We start from the raw sequence: 18431 nt of genomic DNA, 5'->3' as shown, positions 1-18431 counted from the left end.
ATTTTGTCTTCTCTCTCTCTCTCTCTCTCTCTCTCTCTCTCACACACACACACACACACACATACACATAAAAACACACTTATACCATTTTACCAATCGCTCGCTTATTATACAGCAGTCATGTTGTAAAATTCACCTCTTTGTTTGGAAGCCGGTCGAAGGACAAAGGAAAGCAAAGATACTGTCGACGAATCCTTCAAATTGTTTGCTTTCAACAAATTTATGGTACTAACAATACCACTGGAGGTGAAGAAGTTTTACAGGGCGGCCTTCCTTTTGTTGTGCGGAAATGTTTGATCTGACCAGAGTGCGAAATTGCCCTCTGCTTCCATCTTGAGAGGACTGGAATACTTCCCTTTCCTAGTGAATAATATTCATTAGGACCTGAATTATCTTCAAAAATGGTTTCTTACAGGCGCATAAAACCTTTCGAACTTGATAAGTGTAAAGAACATTTGGTATAATGATCATGGAACTCCGTTGAAAGCAGAAAATATCATGAGGATGATCAAAATTTGAACATTGAAGAACATAATTAACAGAAAAGAAATAGGATACCCAAACCATATTTTTAAACCTGCTATAAAATGTATATCCTATATTTTTACTAATTCCTTACTCCCATGAAAGTATCTTGGGGGAGGATATTCTCTCCAATTTTTTCAGACTGAAATCCTTTTATCCCGTACGACTTCCCCCCCTGACACAATACGAAAAAACAAATGCTGTTAAAATCCATACACATGACCCTTCCGGGACTCAACTCGGGGACTTCAAGCCGATGGTCTATCGCCGCAGACCGCTCGGCTTGGTATGAAGATGTACGTTGTATGATTGCGAATAGATCACGACAATATAAGAAACTTTAATCCAAAATGGCCACCCAAAAATCAACTTTTTTTTTTTTAGACCACTAGCTAATCTGGGTGTACTGTCATGAGTTTGTTACACAAACGGGGCAACCACCATATAGTATCACACATCCCGCGGTTATGGAAACAGATTTGAACCATGGAGGTGAAGACTGGCTCCAAGCATTCTTTCGTCCGATGTGTCGTTCAGCTCCCATTACTATGGCACTTTAAGTAGAGCTTACTGTGCAGTAACATATAAAATTTCAATCAAATACTTTCCATTACTCAATAAAATTATTTGGTTCCGAACTTTTTTTTTTAAAAAAAAAAATAATAATTGCAACAAATCTAAACATGCTAAAATGGAAAGTAGTTTTTTGATTGGTATGGGTTAACACTGTGAAACCTAAAAGCTGGAATATATGAAATCAAAGTGTACACACATATCTATCTCTCTATTTATCTATATACCGTATTTACGCGTGTATAACGCGTCCCCGTGTAAGCCGCGCACCCCCAATTTCTGGAACGTTAAAATTGAAAAATAAATAAATAAATAAACTCATGTAAGCAGCGCACATCAATTTTCTGAAAAAAAAAAGGTACAATGTCTTTTTCATCTTACTTTTCATCTTACTTTTAATCACTAAAATTGTTATACACAGAGACAATCCAACAATACTGTGATTATTAACAGAAATCACTCCCGTGCCTAGCTTTTTTCGTCGCCGAGGAGCTGGAGCACGTATCACCATCGGACTAAATAAAGTCTTCGCTCCCATCGCTGGCATTGGAAATGCAGCATTTTTTAAAGCTGCGGACGACAAGATCCTCTGGAATTGAATTCCATGCTTCAATAATCCATTCGCACAAAAGGCGGAGTGCAGGTTTCTTAATTCGGCCAGTTGGCGTAGTTTCGTGTACTGCAGTTGCCATCCATTCAGTGTACAGTCGCCGCAAGTAGTTCTTGAAAGGCCGGTTGATGCAAAGAGGAAAGATGAGCTTCAACTTGTCATTTTATATTAAAACTTTTCTACTCTTGTAAAATTACTCACAATATTCCAGTATTAGGCTAATAAAAACTCCCCGTGATTTTAAATGCTTGGTGGCTCAGTCAATTCTACATTTCCTCGTGTATGCCGCGCACCCTGTTTTATGACTTCGTTTTTGGGCAGAAAAGGTGCACGGCATACACGGATAAATACGGTATCTTTCCATCTTTCTCTCTCTGATATATATATATATATATATATATATATATATATATATATATATATATATATATATATATATATATATATACTATAAAGCAAGTGGGTTGATAGTTACGGTAGTGTCGAGGATGGTGACACCTTTACATCGAATTGTGCTTGTCGTGTAAACATTATTTGACATTAGTGTCTTCATCTTCGACGTACCTATGAGCACTTTACTGTATATTCGTGTATTGAAACTGGTGAAACAAATTTCAGTTTCAGAATGAAAAAAAAAAAAAAAAAAAGCCAAGGTCGAGAAGCCTTAGACAACTAACAGCAGAGATATATTATCTTGTAAACTATTTGTCCTTGCCTTGTGAGCCTATTTGAATTTATTTTTAAGACCTTTAGGCAACTTTGGCCGAATGGATGATGATGGGGAAATTAGTAGAATGAAGAAAGTAGTAGGATACTAGACAACTTCGAGAAAACACACACATTCGAAAAATGAAATGAAATGAAATCTTTGAGTTTTACGTCCCACAGTTATGCCGGTTAGGCTACAGGACACAGTGATGATGAGTAATGAATGAAATGGTGGAATGAAGAAAGTGGGAGGAAACGGGAAAACCCCGAGAAAACCCACGCACACGGTGTTTGTCCACCACAAAGCTCATTTGGAGGGGCTGGGATCGAACCCGAGACCCCAAGCACCAGAGGTGAACGCTCTGCCACTGAGCCACCGCGGTCCCCACACACATTCAATGTTTGTCCACCACAAAGATCACATGGCACTAACCGAGATCGAACCGACTACCACATACACCAGAGGTGAAGGCTTCACGGTGTAGCTACCGTGACATTTCTTGTCTTGTGTGTTCTGTGTAATAACTTAGTTGTATCTTGATTAGCATGGTGCAGCCTGCTACATTTTACTTTCGTTCCCATGGTATGCTGCTATATTTTTACGAGACAAAACGAGACAAACGAGACGAGACGAGACGGGACGGGCACATTTTTTCGAGACGAGACACGAGACGATACATGCTTTGCACGAGACGAGACGAGACACCCTAAAGTCTCGTCTCGTCTCGTCTCGTGGCAACACTAAATTTCAAGACCTAATGCAGTGACCAAAAGAGATTTTTTTCTCTGATCAATGCTCAGTGGAAAAATTAAAGAAATCCTGTATTGATACGTTTATTTAAAGAGATCAAATTCAAAATATAATTTCAAACATATGACTTGTGAAGAATTTTACAAATAGTTGTTGCAAGTATATAATAATGCATCTTTTCTGTCAAGAGCAAGGGTTGTGGACAAAATCTCATTCTGTTTCTGTTACCAATAGAGATTCAATATCGTCAACATATTATTATTATTAATGGTCCGTATGTACTCAATTTAGCTCACCCTTGATTTAATTAGTTAACTACTCAGTTAAATGAATCAAGATTAACTCGTGAAGTGGTATTCGGTTGCAATAACCGAGAGCTCGGAGTGTTGTTTATGGACGAAACAACTCGGTTACTATCAATCGTATTTTAGCTAATTTAACTCTTCAAATTTTCTCACTGTATCTACTTCCATAAGACAATAGTTGAATTGTTCTGCTTAAACAAAACAAAACAAAACAAAACAAAACAAACAAACAAAAGCTTGGAGAAGAATCCCAATCTTGGCATTGTAACATCTTAAGAATTGCCATTCCGAGTGTATATGAAGTTTGCTCCAATGCTCCCTTTGGATGTGTAAATAAATTTTAGCATCTAAATTTATAAAGACGTTTTATCTTTCTATAGACACGTGATTACATTTAACAACTTAGAGATGCATTGTGTTGTGAAGTAGGCTACAACATCTCTACGTTTTCCATTCCTAAGGGCTACACACACATACAGGGTGTCTCAAAAGTTCCCTGACATGAGCTAACTCTGTTATTATACATTACAACAAAATGTAAGAGGAGAAACCGTCTCCAAAAATAATGTTTTCAATCTAAAGTGAAGGAATGTTTTAAATCGGATCAGCAGTTTGGGCTGTACACTCTTTATGAGTTCAATGTTAAATAAAAGTGCAACGTTGCCATTTACCTCGACTCACAACGTAAATGAATGAAGTTCGCTAGCGCTGTCTTTTACGCTAACGTGTCGATGGTCAGCCTCCTTTCAAACATGCCCCATTCACCATACTCTTAGAGTTATCCATCTCCCGGTAAATGGCAACATTGCATTTTTATTTAACATTGGGAGCATAGCTCAAACAGCGATTTAAAAAATGCCTTCACTTTAGATTGAAAACATCATATTTGGAGACGGTTTCCCTTCTTACATTTTGTTCTAACTCCGGGGATTTTGAGACACTCTAGATACGAGGCGCATTTCAAAAGAAAGAGCCGATATTTAATTGGAAACAGGTAAGTAAGTTTAGCAACATTGTTTTATTGGGTAAAAACAAGTACATATCCACTTTATTTTTCAACATAGTCACCATTATTTTCCAAGCATTTTCTGTATCGTGGTACAAGTTTTTTTTTTTTTTTTTTTTTTTTAAATACCCTCTGCATAGAAGTTCGCTGCCTGGGAGTTCAGCCACTTCAACACTGCCGTTTTCAATTCATCAGGTTCTTGAAATCGTTGAAATGAAAGCCACTTTCTGTAACAATTCGAAACAATGTTGTTGGTGAAACCTCTGGAAATTCGATGTGTAGAGCGGTAATGGTGAAGCAACGATTTTCTTTAACTTTTTCATTCACTCGCTGCACCAAGTCGTCAGTCTGAATGCTTGATCTTCCACTCTTCTCTTCGTCGTGGATATTTGTACGGCCTTCTTTGAATGCACGACACCATTGCTGTACCTTTCCTTCACTCACTGCGCTGTCACCGTACACTGCACACAATTCTCTATGAATTTCAGCAGCACTTTGTCCTTTGGCATGAAATCTAATCACAGAGGTACCTCACACCTGGCAAGATTGTGTATGCGCGCAGCCATTTTAACACACTCCAGCACACACGAAAACAAACAGATGACTGGCGAAACTATGGTTGTTAGATAGCCAATGGACCAAGTGATGTTACTGCGCAGGCGTGATCCGATCACTATTGCCAGTCGGTTATAATTAAATATCGGCCCTTTCTTTTGAAATGCGCCTCGTATATCTATATCTATCTATAGATATAGGTATAGATATATTATAAAGAAGTTTATATTTTATATTAAGTTGGATTAGTTTCGGTTTTAGTCTAGCATCCCTTTCAGCACCGAGCCTATAAGAGAGGTAGACCTGTAGGTTAACGTGTGATCCAAATGCCTCCCACTGGGAATCGAATCCAAGTCTCCCGCACCAAAGATGCGTACGCTAACCATATAGTCGCGAGGGAGTCTTTTTAATATTAAATTCTCTTAGATAAAATGGTAGTGAAAACTGACGCTAAAACTCTTCACCCTGGCAGTGTTAAAATAGATGGATGGAGAAAACGAGGATTTATTTACTTTGTTAATTGGTAACACACTTAGTGGCGGTCCGCTTTTAAGTAGCTCTTGATGCCGAAAATTAATTCCTATCAGAATTCTCAAATAACGTTCAACTAATTAGTGATACTGAAAGAGGACAAAAGTTTTTAAGTTTTCTTTACCGGTTAAATGTATTGAATAATACCATAGAAAAAAAGCTGTATAACTACGGTTCCCCCTAAAAATATTTATAGTGTTCCCTAAGGTTCATAGATGACGCTTGTAGGTCGTTAATGGAAGTTTGGCTAAAGGATGACAATTTACTGAAGTCACCATGCTCAATTACTTGCATATGGTTTAGAGAGCTGAGAGTTATAGTTTGTTTTCTCCGGACTGTGATTATTGGACTTTCACCTGTTATTTCCTTCATATTTTCTGGAAATTTCACTTGTATTATTGCGAGAAATGCTAATTATATTTCATAAAGACAAATTACATATTGTAGATAGCAGAATCCGATACCTGGTACTGCGCTTAATATGTTTTACTTGCTTAGAATTTGAGAAGCCGACATCAAGTGTGAAAAACGTTGTCACAGATTCATAGGCGTAGCCACGGGGTGTGGTCAGGCACAAACTAATGAACTGCTTTATCAAAGAGAAAAAAATAAGATGCATTTTTTTAAAGGACAAAATTCTTAAAAGTTCAATTATTCGAAATATTGAACTCGCTGATTTTACCCCCAAATTTGGTTTAAAACTTTCCTATGTTTGGGGAAATGTGGAAACTGATTCTTTTCATTCCTCAACGCTCTAGATTAAGAACTGATATAGTACAGGGAAACAGTACGTATAACAATAACAACAATGTTTACAGTAACATATTTGCTGCCTACAATCGCCTTCCCCGTTCATTCTTATCATTAACTAATTATTTTCTTTCTGTGGGGCAGAAAGCTTATCAGTAATCATTTTGACAATGCACTCTATTTGGAAGTTATTTATGAATAAGCCTGCCATATTTTTTTTTCGAGAGGATACGGGACATCTTCCATCACTCACCCCCCCCCCTTCCCCCGCAACTTTCCAACACAATGCAATGAACTGTAGCTCTCGTTATGAACAACAGTATGATAACTGGAAGTTCGCTCAGCTTCAGCTGCTTTCATCTCTTGGTTCAGTGCAATTCTTTGTACGGAATGAAGGTATTTACAATGCTACTACAAAAGAATCGCCTTAAAAACTGAAGACGGTGTCTTATAAAAATGCTTTGTGGGGAAACAATATACAAATAAGCTCCTTCCATTTAAATCAATGATACTATCTACCTTCAATATTTATTTGCGTGGCTGTATTTGCCAAACTTGCGTTTGTCAGTTTAATCTGATGAAAACGTAGCTGATTTTTCTGCTTGCGTCGTGTGTGATCGTTAGGACCGAACTTACACATTTTAAGCCCTCAACTAAAGCACAATCCTGCGCCCCTAGCCTATATTTACAATTTCTCTTAACTTACCTAATGTCTTGCTGAAAAAAAAAAGTCATTCATCTTCCTTGTGCTTGTAGATGTAGAAGCACTCGAGACCATCTTATGTTTGCTTGTTTTTTGATGTTGAAGAAAATTAAATGAAATCTTTGAGTTTTACGTCCCACGATTATGCCGATTAGACTAAAGGAGACGGTGATGATGAATAATGAATGAAATGGTGGAATGAAGAAAGTGGAAGGAAACGGGAGAACCCTGAGGAAATCCACGCACACGGTGTTTGTCCACCACAAAGTTCACTTGGCGGGGGCTGGGAGCGAATCCGGGACCCCAATCACCAGAGGAGAACGCTCTACCACTGAGCCACCGCGGCCCCCATTTGATGTTGAAGAGTATCCGAGTTACCACAATGAGCAATGGAAAACAAGTAGAATGGCAAATTGTCAGTCAACTTGCTATTTCAACTTCGCTGCTTTGAGAAAAGGGTACTTCTCCTCAGGCCCGTATCCACGGGGAGGCTAGCCCCCCCCCCTAAATTTTCACTGGCCCTCCTAAAATTGTCGCGGTAGGCTTGCAAATGAACTATAATATGGTGATGAACAATAATATGGTTATGTCGCCCCCCCACTAACTTCTACCGGGCCCCCTTTTATTTTTGGGCTGGTTATGGGCCTGCTTCTCCTTCAAATTGGAAGAAAATGTGCACTTCGATTTAGGCATTCTCGTTGATACAAAATTGGAACATTGCTTAGGCTGTTATCAACAATAGCTCAGCTCGAGCACTTTATCAAAGAATCCAGATTCCCTTGACTGCCGATGGACTGCAACTCTCCTCTGCGCTGCGAGTCTATGACCTGCTCACTATGAAACCAGAGAGGATAGTGTGATAACTTGTTCCAAACTGTTACATATCACAGTTTATTATTCATACATTACTAACAGGGTTCCCAGCCGTTGTCACACTTTTTGATTTTTCACTTTTCGATTAGCTAATATTAGAGGAGAAATGGGACGGGATTAAAATATGGGACATTTGCCTGTCCCGACTAAATGTACGGGGACGCGGGACACGGATCCAAAATCGGGACTGTTCCGTATTTTACGGGACGTATGGCAAGCTTTTTTTATGAATGTCACAGGTGGCTTGTATCTCCATCGATTAGTTTACTTCGTTGTAACTGTGGTTGCATTTGTTTTTTCGTATTCTGTTGCAAGTTCATATTTCGGAATGATCGAAGGAGGCATTATTTAATGAAAATTGCCGCTTATTGGACGCGATATTTCGTTTGTATAAACTTACTTTTTCTTAAATAGTATGTTTATTCTTTAAAAGAAAAATAGGCCGTTTTGTCGTGAAACTAAAAGGAAACGAAGGTGAACTTGATCGAAGGCAGACAGTAGAAAGTTCAAACCGCTGTGATAGTGTCAGTTTCGATACCCCTGACGCTGAACAAACACCAGGTAGGCTGATCAGTACATGCTTGTGACACTGTGAATGCATTACCATATAGTGGCCCCGTGTAGCGTAGTCGCTAACGCTCTCGCCTTCGGTGCGAGCGGTCCCGGGTTCAATTCCCGGTGCGAGCACTCGGTCGAAAAAGTATAAAACGCTTTTTCAGGCCAGCCACCCTGAATGAGGTTTTCCTGGGTTTTCCTCATTCACACTAGGCAAATGCCAGGGTGATACATAACTTATAGATCCCAGGCCGCTTCCTTCTTTCCCCTTCTCCAGATTGTGTGCTTGCCGAGGGATGTCATCCCTCAAAACGTGAAGGGCTAAATGGCCTTAGATGCCGAAAGACCAGAAATCTAAATCCTAAGCATTACCATATAACAGAACAGAATTTGATGTAAGGGTGAAATTAGGACCGTACCAACCAAACCTGGTCGTTCTCCCTAGAAGTAGAATAGATGGAAAAGAAAAGGCTTTTAAATCTAGCTGGATTTCAAGTTACAAATAGTTGGAATATAAAGGGTGGTCCAACTACAATGCACGATGTTAATTGTAAATAAAACGCAAAGTTTTCAGAGAATAATCTTAATATTTTTTATTATGATAGAAGAATCTATGACAATTATGTGTGAAACAAAATATCGGCGAAATGCTCGCCACGGCTTCGGTGGCAGACTTCTATCCGATGGTCCATATTTTCAATGACACTGAGACATAATTGAGGTTCAATATCATTAATGTGCCGAATTATCGCATCCTTTAGCTCTTGAATTGTTCTTGGCTTATTGACGTACACTTTTTCTTTTAAATATCTCCACAGAAAAAAGTCCAATGGTGTCAAATCACATGATCGTGGCGGCCAGTTAACATCGCCACCACGTGAGACTACACGACCATTGAATTTTTCGCACAAAAGAGCCAATGTTTCGTTGGCTGTGTGGCACGTGGCACCATCCTGTTGGAACCACATATCGTCCAGGTCCATATCCTCAATTTCTGGCCACAAGAAGTCCGTTATCATCTCGCGATAGCGAACACCAGTCCCGGTAACTGCTTGGCTGACCTCATTTTCAAAAAAGTACGGCCCGATGATGCCGCCAGCCCATAACCCGCACCAAAGAGTCACTCTTTGTGGATACATCGGCTTTTCAACAATCACTCGTGGATTCTCATTTGCCCAAATGCGGCAATTCTGCTTGTTAACGAATCCACTGAGGTGAAAGTGTGCCTCGTCGCTGAAGATGATTTTCTTTGTGAAGTCACCATTCACTTGGGTCTGTTCAACCAACCATTCGGCGTATTGACGACGCTGAAAATGGTCAGTAGGCTTCAGCTCTTGAGTCAATTGAACCTTGTAAGCGTGTAAATTCAAATCTTTCTTCAAAATTCGCATCCGTGATGTTCGTGAGATGTTCAATTGTTGGGCACGACGACGAGTCGAGGTTGACGGCTCTTCTGCCACACTATCGCGAACAGCAGTAATGTTTCCGCAGAACGAACTTGGCGAGCATGCACAGCTGTCTTCACATTTCCTACAGACCCTGTTTCCTGAAATTTGCGCACAATTCTCCCGATTGTTAACACATTTGGTCGATTATGCTGACCAAAAACATCACGAAGTGCACGAAATGCATTTTGATTTGAACGTCCATTTTCGTAAAATGCTTCAATAATCTTCACGCGTTGCTCACTTGTGTACCTCTCCATGGTTGAATTTGCCAAACCCTGAAACAAAGAAATGTCAAATTAAGTTGGACAAAAACCTTGACGTTACGGTGTGACACATAATTAACATCGTGCATTGTAGTTGGACCACCCTTTAGTATAGCTGTTGATTCTGCATTTTGTTTCTAATGCAGAATTTTTGCTTCAAACAATGTATATGTGAGAGGATAAACTAATCAAGCATTCATTACACGAGCATTTTAGAAACTGCCATAAAGCAAACGAATGCTTTCAAAGTCATGAAAAATCTAAAAGACACTAGCAAAACTTAAGTTCTTGGTCAAACTACAATAAAAATCAACCAATTGACGTCCAATTAGATGAATGTAAGAAGGCTTTTATTTCCAAGCAAGAACATACAAGACTTCAGAAACGACAAATCATGGAGAAACTAAGAAAACATAATTATTTGTCTCACAAAAGGAGACCTTCCATTGAAAGGTCATCTGAGAATAAAGAAGCATACGACAGGGGGTTATTTCTAGATGTAGTTGATTTAATTTCCAAATATGACATTATTTTGAAGGAACGCGTAACTAATGGACCAAAAAATTGCAGTTACTCAAGCACACAAATTGAGAATGATATAATCCGCAGTTTGAAAAATGTACGTGTAAGGAAGTTGAAAATGTCATTACTCATTGCAAACGTGTGCATTATCGCTGATGAAACGAGTGATTGTGGTCATCATGAGCAGATGTCTATAGTTTTTTCGATTTTTTGATGTCAATAAACAGTCACCTATTGAGCATTTAGTGGGTCTTCGTAAGTTATCTAATGTAGATGCACAAACAATTTTTAATACGTTAGCACTAGTAGTGTCCGAATTCGTTGTTGATTGGGAAATTTCTTTCAGTTTACTTTGATGGAGCCTCAACGATGTCTGGGACACTGGCAAATGAAGTGTAAATTCCCGGGAAAAGAACAGTTAAGTAATGTTCGTTCACTGCTATGCTCATTATTTCAATCTTGAACTTGTGAACTCATGTAGTTTGCGATCCGAAAAATAGATTAGTTTCAGATTATTACTTTTTTTTTTTTTGAACAATTCAATTCCTTGGCTCTTTCATTGAAGGTAGTTCGTCAAGGCATGCAGTTTTTGAAATTATATACCAGGAAATTGGTCTAAGTTTGAGAACACTGAAGTCTTCGTTAACAACAAGATGACAGTGGCGTGTTGAAGCTATTTCTGCAGTGAAAAGAAACGGCTCTGCATTATTTTGGATTTGGAAGAAATTACTCAAAACAGTCATCAGGGAGATATGAGAGCTAAAGGGAATGGACTAAAACAACACGTCAGATCGTTTGAGTTCGTTTTTTGTCTCACAATCAAGGGCGCCCATGTTGTGGTTTCCAGAGAGGGGCAAGGGGCAAGCATAACCGATATTTCAAATATAGTTTCAAATTTTGCTGTAACTATTCTAAAAATTCTATTGGGTTTTCGATCTTCCGAAGTATAATTTCCTCTAGGGGGGTGAGCGCCCCACCTCGCCTCTCTTGATGGGCGCCTTTGCTCACAATCCTACACCCAGTTCTACAAATGAACCTGAAGGTTAGCAAGTTACTCCAAAGTCCAGTCAGCTGTATCTAGTGTCCGATCGCTTCGCAATGATGTACAATCCATGAGAAACTCATCTCAATTCTGGAACTTTACAACGAAGCTATTAAGTTCTGTGATAAATGTAGATTTCAATTCATTCAATGAAGAGGCACAAAATTGTGAAGAGTCTTGGCAAACTATTCAGCTCGCAGTATTTGTACGAAACAAAGGAAGAGGAGATGAGAATTAGTTTCTGTTATCCTCTTTTAGACTCAGTAGTTTGTGGTACTGATGAGAGATTTAGTCAAGAAGCTATTGGGGCCATCAGTGCCGTGGGAAATCTGGTTTACTTGAATGTAAAGGATGAAGACATAACCCTCTTACCTAAAAGGGGGCGCGGTGGCTCAGTGGTAGAGCGTTCACCTCCGGTGCTTGGGGTCCCTGGTTCGATCCCAGCTCGGGCCGTGTGGATTTTGTGGTGGACAAACACCGTGCTCGTGTGTTTTCTCGGGGTTCTCCCGTTTCCTCCCACTTTCTTCATTCAACCATTTCACTCACCTCTCATAGTCACCGTCTGCTTTAGCCTAACCGGCATAACAGTGGGACGTAAAACTTAAAGATTTCATTTCATTTTCCTCTTAGCTAAAACATTCAAATTGTCAGGCGACGAGTTGGCAGGAGAAATAATACTTCTGAAACGAAAATCGTCTGAACTTAAGGGAAGTTCTGTTACGCTACAGGAGTAGTTTCAGTGGTTAGAGGAAGAAGATAGAAGGAAGATATTTAATGCATTCTACTCTGTAGTAAAGCGCTTCTCTTCTATACCTGTCACAAGCTGCACGTGTGAGAAAGCTTTCTCCAAGCTTACTCAAAAGTAAATTAAGAGTAACTTAGAAACAGGCTAGTTTGGAAGTCCTGCTCTTGTTGTTTGTGGAACAAGAAAGAGCTTCGTCTAATGACTTAGATGAAGTTGTTAATAAATTTAAGAAAATTATGCCTTTTCAGAATGTGACAATTACTCGCACACACTTGATTAACTAGTCATGTATTTAGATTAAAATAAATATTTAAATTCAATTTTTTTAAACTCAAGAAACGCATTTTATTTTGTTTCATTTATTCTGCAAAGCGAATCCTTCATTTTTCGCAGGTAGAGAATTTTCTTAGTTGTTCAGGAAAAAAAAAAAAAAAAAAGAGAACGGTTAAGATGGCAGCCAACACTTAAAGACCACCCACCATAGCGCCTCTCGACAAGGGCGCCCGTCAAGGGGGCAGGGTGGGGCGCTTGCCCCCCCCCCTTGAGGAAATTGTACTTCAGAATATCGAAAACCCAATAGTATTTTTACATTACTTACAGCAAAATGTGAAACTATATTTGAAACGTCGCTGATACTTGCCCCCCTCCCTTGGAAACCACAACATGGGCGCCCTTGCCTCACGACTCTTCGCTAATGCACTACCATTGTTAGTGAAGCTAGGATTTCTCAGGCATTAGGAATCTTGTAAATCTCACGTAGCAGACAACCAGGAACCAAAAATGTTTATCTTGCATCTTCGCAAGTTCATATGAAGTTCACCAAAATCAGATACTAGCAAGAAACGACGCTAGAAAGCCAAGCCACGCCACTAACCGACTTTTTGGAAAATGGTGTCATGGACCCACGACAGCGAATCAGAACCGAAAATTCAAATTTGACAAAGAGAAGAAGCGTCTACTTTTTTTTTTTTTTTTTTTTTTTTTGAAAACTTCGGATAACCCCTCAGCGAAAGGCCAACACCGGAAACATGGCAGGCTAACACCGTATTAGCTGCCGGCTCGGTGCCCACACTTTCTCCATAACTATAGTCCGCTATCGATTTTTTTCTTGTAAATATTTTATACGTTATTACGGTCATCTCATTATTATTACTATTCTATTGTGACGCTTCATATCGTTATGTGAACTAAGTGATTTTGGTGACTGTGAGCTGCTTGCATCGGAAAAGTTTACCATATGCTATAAGTGAAAAAGGAATAGGCAAAAGGGTGTGGTGCTGTCGTGATTAATAAAAACTGTGTTATTTTAATGAAGGTTTACGTGCAAATGGATAAATACTTAGAAGTTCACGTACCGGTATCGCTGCATCCCAACACCATGGAATAGAGAGGGACATAGACATGAGTTCGAAGCCCGTCAACCGAGACAGATGCCCTACCATCAGAAGAGATAGACGCTCCAGGCAGACGAGAACTTCTTTTCGGGGATTTGAACCCAGGAAACTGAGCGGGAGACGCTACCGCAAAATTGGTATGGACACTAGGAACCACTATGGTACTCAGGAAAGTAAAGTGCAGTTTTCATATAAAGTGTGGATATATGAGCGGAGAAGGAAAGTCTTCATAAGGTAGGATGAATAGTTCTAATATTTTCTTTATTGAGGAAAAACAGAGGCCAATACTCCCGGGATTCGTGATCTTCTCCATACCTACATTTTTTCTAAAAACTTCGGGACATTGCTTATCTATACGGAACTATCCGTAAATCTTAAGAACATTACTTAAAAAAAAAAGATATAGAGAAATAACCTAATGCCTTGATTGCAACTTTAAAATTAATTTATTGGTTTAGGAATTGTTAACTTAATCTTTTTAATTATTACGGTGTATAATGAATTTTTGATTATTTTACTAGTGAAATCTGCATACCTTAATTTAATATTTAATCGTGCATTTATTTGAAATTGTCATTTGTAACTATTAAAATTGTGGAAGGTGTCATTACAATCATAAATATGTAACTGAATATTTATTAATATCAAGTGTGTGTCAATTTTTTTTAAAAATATAAATTGGGTGTAAGATGTCTGCACATATAATAGTATAACTTCCACCTTGAAAAAATCATAATCTAGCGTAAAAATATAGTTGTTCAGATTCTAATTTTTTGTGTAGGTTTTGCTAAGGAAATTTTTACCAAAGCATCAAGCAAGCTCCATATCATTTAATTGTAAATAGTCAATTATTATAATAATTATGAAAAGTAACTATTGTTAAGGAATTTCCAAAGTCGTGCTGTTTCAAGCAAGTTGTAGACGACTAACTCTATATCTTCTTATCACGTAATATATTAATAATTCCGTAAATAGTGTAAACAAGTTAAGACACTCGAGTAAAAATTGTTTTCAGAGATACCTATCTGAGCAACGAGAGCAAGACACTCGAGTAAAAATTGTTTTCAGAGATACCTATCCGAGCAACGAGAGCAAGACACTCGAGTAAAAATTGTTTTCAGAGATACCTATCTGAGCAACGAGCGCAGATGGGGTCCATAGCTATAGAGAAACATTAAAAAAAAAAAAAAAAAAAAGAAGGAATCATTGAGAGAATCAAAAGTGTCAACACTTTTTTTTAATTAATTGGCCAATAATAGTACTTTATTGTTTATGCATTACATTTGAGTATAATATCTGTGTGTAGTTAGTTTTTTGTGTGATAATTTTTATTTCATTGCATTTTTTTCTATTTATATAGTACGTGTATAAAGCTGTGTATTGATTGTGTAAAGGAAAACATGAATCTTTTATTATTAAAGATAGCATACACATGCAAGGACATCCATGTTGTGGTTTCCAAGGGGGGAGCAAGTATAAGCGATATTTGAAATATAGTTTCAAATTTTGCTGTAACTAATGTAAAAATTCTATTGGGTTTTCGATATTCACAAATACAATTTCCTAGGGTGGGGGGCAAGCGCCCCACCTTGTCCCCCCTGATTGGCGCCCTTGTACAGATGCAAGAGTTAATTAGAAAGAAGTGCACTATTTTTTTCGTAAAACCATTCTATCACTTCTTGCAAGCAAACAAAATTATTATTTCTTTCATTCATCAATCCGAATATTGAATTTATTTCCCTTTCTTTTCTTCTTGAAAAAGGTGTTAATTATAAGTGACTTACATAATAACTGTTTATGTTTAGGGGGAAAACAAGCAATCATATCACAAGTTTATTTGCTAATTAATATCCAGCTTAATAGAAATTTTCTTCTGTAAAACTAGGTTAACAGTAATTACAAAGTTTGAAATATTGTCAATTCCATAAGTAGTATTAAATTGTTGCTATTTTACTTTTTTAAATTGAATAATCTAAACATTGCGCTCTTCAGCTACAAATGTTTTAAGAGTAATCAGATCACTTTGTCAAAACAGTCGAAAATCTAATTCATGCTCAGCAAATTCGATTAATTCATTTCATCGCTTTCACATGTAATTTGAATTAGCTTTCTTGTTTATTTCTGTATAAAATAATCTTATTTCTTGTTAAATTTATTAAGAGTCTATTTAATGTTAGCACAAAAGCATTTCTGTGATTATCATTTCTAAAATATACCTGTTTCTTGAACCTGTACTTGCATACCTAAAAGAAGTACCATACCTTACATACCTGTACTTGCATACCATACGTCAAACTGCTCTGTATTTGGAAGTCAAAGACGGTTACATTGACCATCAGAATTTTTTAGTAAATTAACTCATTTCTTTTTAGCTTTCAATTTTATTTTTCTTGTTTGTTGCTTTTAAATGATTTCTGCTTTATTCAAACATTTTGATGTTGAGAGTGATAGTCAATGTAGCCAAATTGAGAAAAAACTCCAATAGCGAAAAATCTTTCTTTCAGCATTGCAGCCTGTGAGATTCAACCTTATTATATTTGGATACGCTTGATAATTTAACTACGCACCTGTTTTCCTAGCGGTATGGAGACACCATTATGGGGAAAACAGGATCGATTAAATTTAATTCATCGTTCCTTTTAAATGTCAGTATTATTATTTTTTAAAACTTAGAATTATTCCAAAACCCGTACTTTGAACTTGAAGAACTGAAGTTCGAGCCCCGTGGAGTCAACTTCACTTCTCCAAAACCGTCATTCATTTTCTTTCGGTTATTTTTGAGATAGGCAGATGAGTCACCACTCGTCGACACCATTCTCCTTTAAGTGGAATGTCAGGAATGCATTTTTCTTATGCGATATTAGAAGAATCCGTGATTGCATTAGTTATTCTTTCTATTTAATATTAAATATGCAAATCAAAGTTAAGGAATCGAATTCCAACATCAGTACGTTTCAAATTTCTCTCTTTGGAAATTTGACGCCCGAACACGTAACATTTGTTTATTCGTAATCTCACGTCGTAACACTATTTGACGATTCGAACCAGAGACTTTTCTAAATTCTATTTACATATGCAAAAATTTGGCGCAACCGGACTTGAACCCTAGCATCCCCTTCGTGTTATAACAGATGTCTCTTGTTAAGATTATGTGCATTTTGATGTATTTGTTTGTAACATTCATGAACATTCTGTGTGTATGTAGTTTCTATGCAATTTGATTTTCTCTACTACATAAAAAAAAAATAGCTATATTAAGAAATTTTCAACGCTCTCATTTAGTGAACGTATATTCCTTTAAAAACAGTGTAATTAAAGAGCCAAACGATTGTATAGCAAAGTTACAAAGGTATTAAAAAGTCACATATCCTAATTTGTTTTCTTTGTGCACGCCCGAATATAAAGTTCTAGCTACGCCTATGCACAGAGTACTACTAGCTAAGACATAAACTATTTGTTTAACGTTAGGATATTAGCAGAGCATTGAAATGTGCTGTTTAACTGGGATCATGTTTAGAAGCCATGCTAATTATTATTTATTCACAGTTACGTCTTTGTGGTACGAATATATTTTATATTGCAGCATTGGGTACAAATTGTTGTTTCCCTTTTAAACAGTGCTATAGAAACAATATATAACATTTCTTAACTCAAAATTTAACAGTGTATTTTAATATATAATAGTGCTACTTTTGTTGCGATTAGTGTTTATGTGTAAAGAGGGTAAGTTTTATGTTGTACATGATTTCAGTAGACAATAGAACTTGAAATTACTTATAAGGGTGTTATTTTTTATCCAAGTGAGACAAAGATAAGAGGACCACATTAATTTTTCACATGTAAGATTGTACATTCTACTTTCAAACTGTCGACAGGTATCAAAACGAAAAGGGTAGGAGATTGCGAGAAATTATTTTATAAAACTATTCAGCGTCCCAAGAATAGGTTCTATCACCTCTATTAACCCTTTATTCGACCGGAAGTAGTCAGGGCCGTAACTTGTGGAGGGGCAGGAAGGGCAACTACCTCCTCAGGGAAGCTCCTCGCCTTTCGAGGGGGCCTACTTTAAGGCAAAATTTTCTTGCTCCATATAGGAATACGAACATGAAATTATAAATGAAGCATCAAACAGGTTCACTACATTACATAAGCAAAACACCACACAAAAGGTAAATAACACAAAAATGAGTCGTGGGCCCATTTCAGTAAAAAAAAAAAAAAAAAAAAAGTCTACAATTAGGGTTCCTAGAAATAATATTTATTCGTATGGCTTTGAGATTTGTCAATATTATCCCCTTAATTAATTTGTCATGTATGAAACGGGCCCAGAGGCGTAACTAACGGCCCTGCAAACCTTGCCGTGGAGGGCCCATGGGCTCCGGAGTGCGCATAAAGAGTAAGAGAAAGATGGAAAGAGTGGGCTCAAGAATTGAAAATGCAACTTCTTCTAGGGGGCCCAAATACGCCTATTAATGTTTGCCTCTGCAGAAAAAGTCTAAGTGACAGCCCTGGAAGTAGTAGAAATAAATCACTTTCGGATTTAACGTTAATCATCCTAGTTAGGGGTAAAAG

The 18431-nt window shown here is 37.7% G+C and overlaps 2 protein-coding genes across 3 annotated transcripts in view; one reads left to right on the top strand and one right to left on the bottom strand.

Moving 5' to 3' along the window:
• The window catches only part of LOC145660538 (uncharacterized), a 235908-nt gene that overhangs the window by 55555 nt on the left and 161922 nt on the right, over window positions 1-18431 (top strand). Inside the window, exon 1 of one of the 2 annotated variants that reach the window (XM_081725729.1) lies at window positions 17485-17582. The exons of the other annotated variant lie outside the window; for it this stretch is intronic. The gene's annotated coding sequence lies outside the window, so the exon portion shown is untranslated. Of the gene's footprint in view, window positions 1-17484; window positions 17583-18431 lie in introns of those variants that run through there. 2 annotated transcript variants of the gene reach the window in all.
• LOC145661129 (uncharacterized) lies at window positions 9066-9836 on the bottom strand. The gene has a single exon (XM_081726580.1). The coding sequence runs from the start codon at window positions 9834-9836 to the stop codon at window positions 9066-9068; it is 771 nt and encodes a 256-aa protein (XP_081582706.1).

Source organism: Thermobia domestica, chromosome 9 (genome assembly GCF_964235325.1).
Source record: "Thermobia domestica chromosome 9, izTheDome1.hap1.1, whole genome shotgun sequence".
Classification (NCBI taxonomy): Eukaryota; Metazoa; Arthropoda; class Insecta; order Zygentoma; family Lepismatidae; genus Thermobia; species Thermobia domestica.
This window is presented reverse-complemented; position numbering and strand designations above follow the sequence as displayed.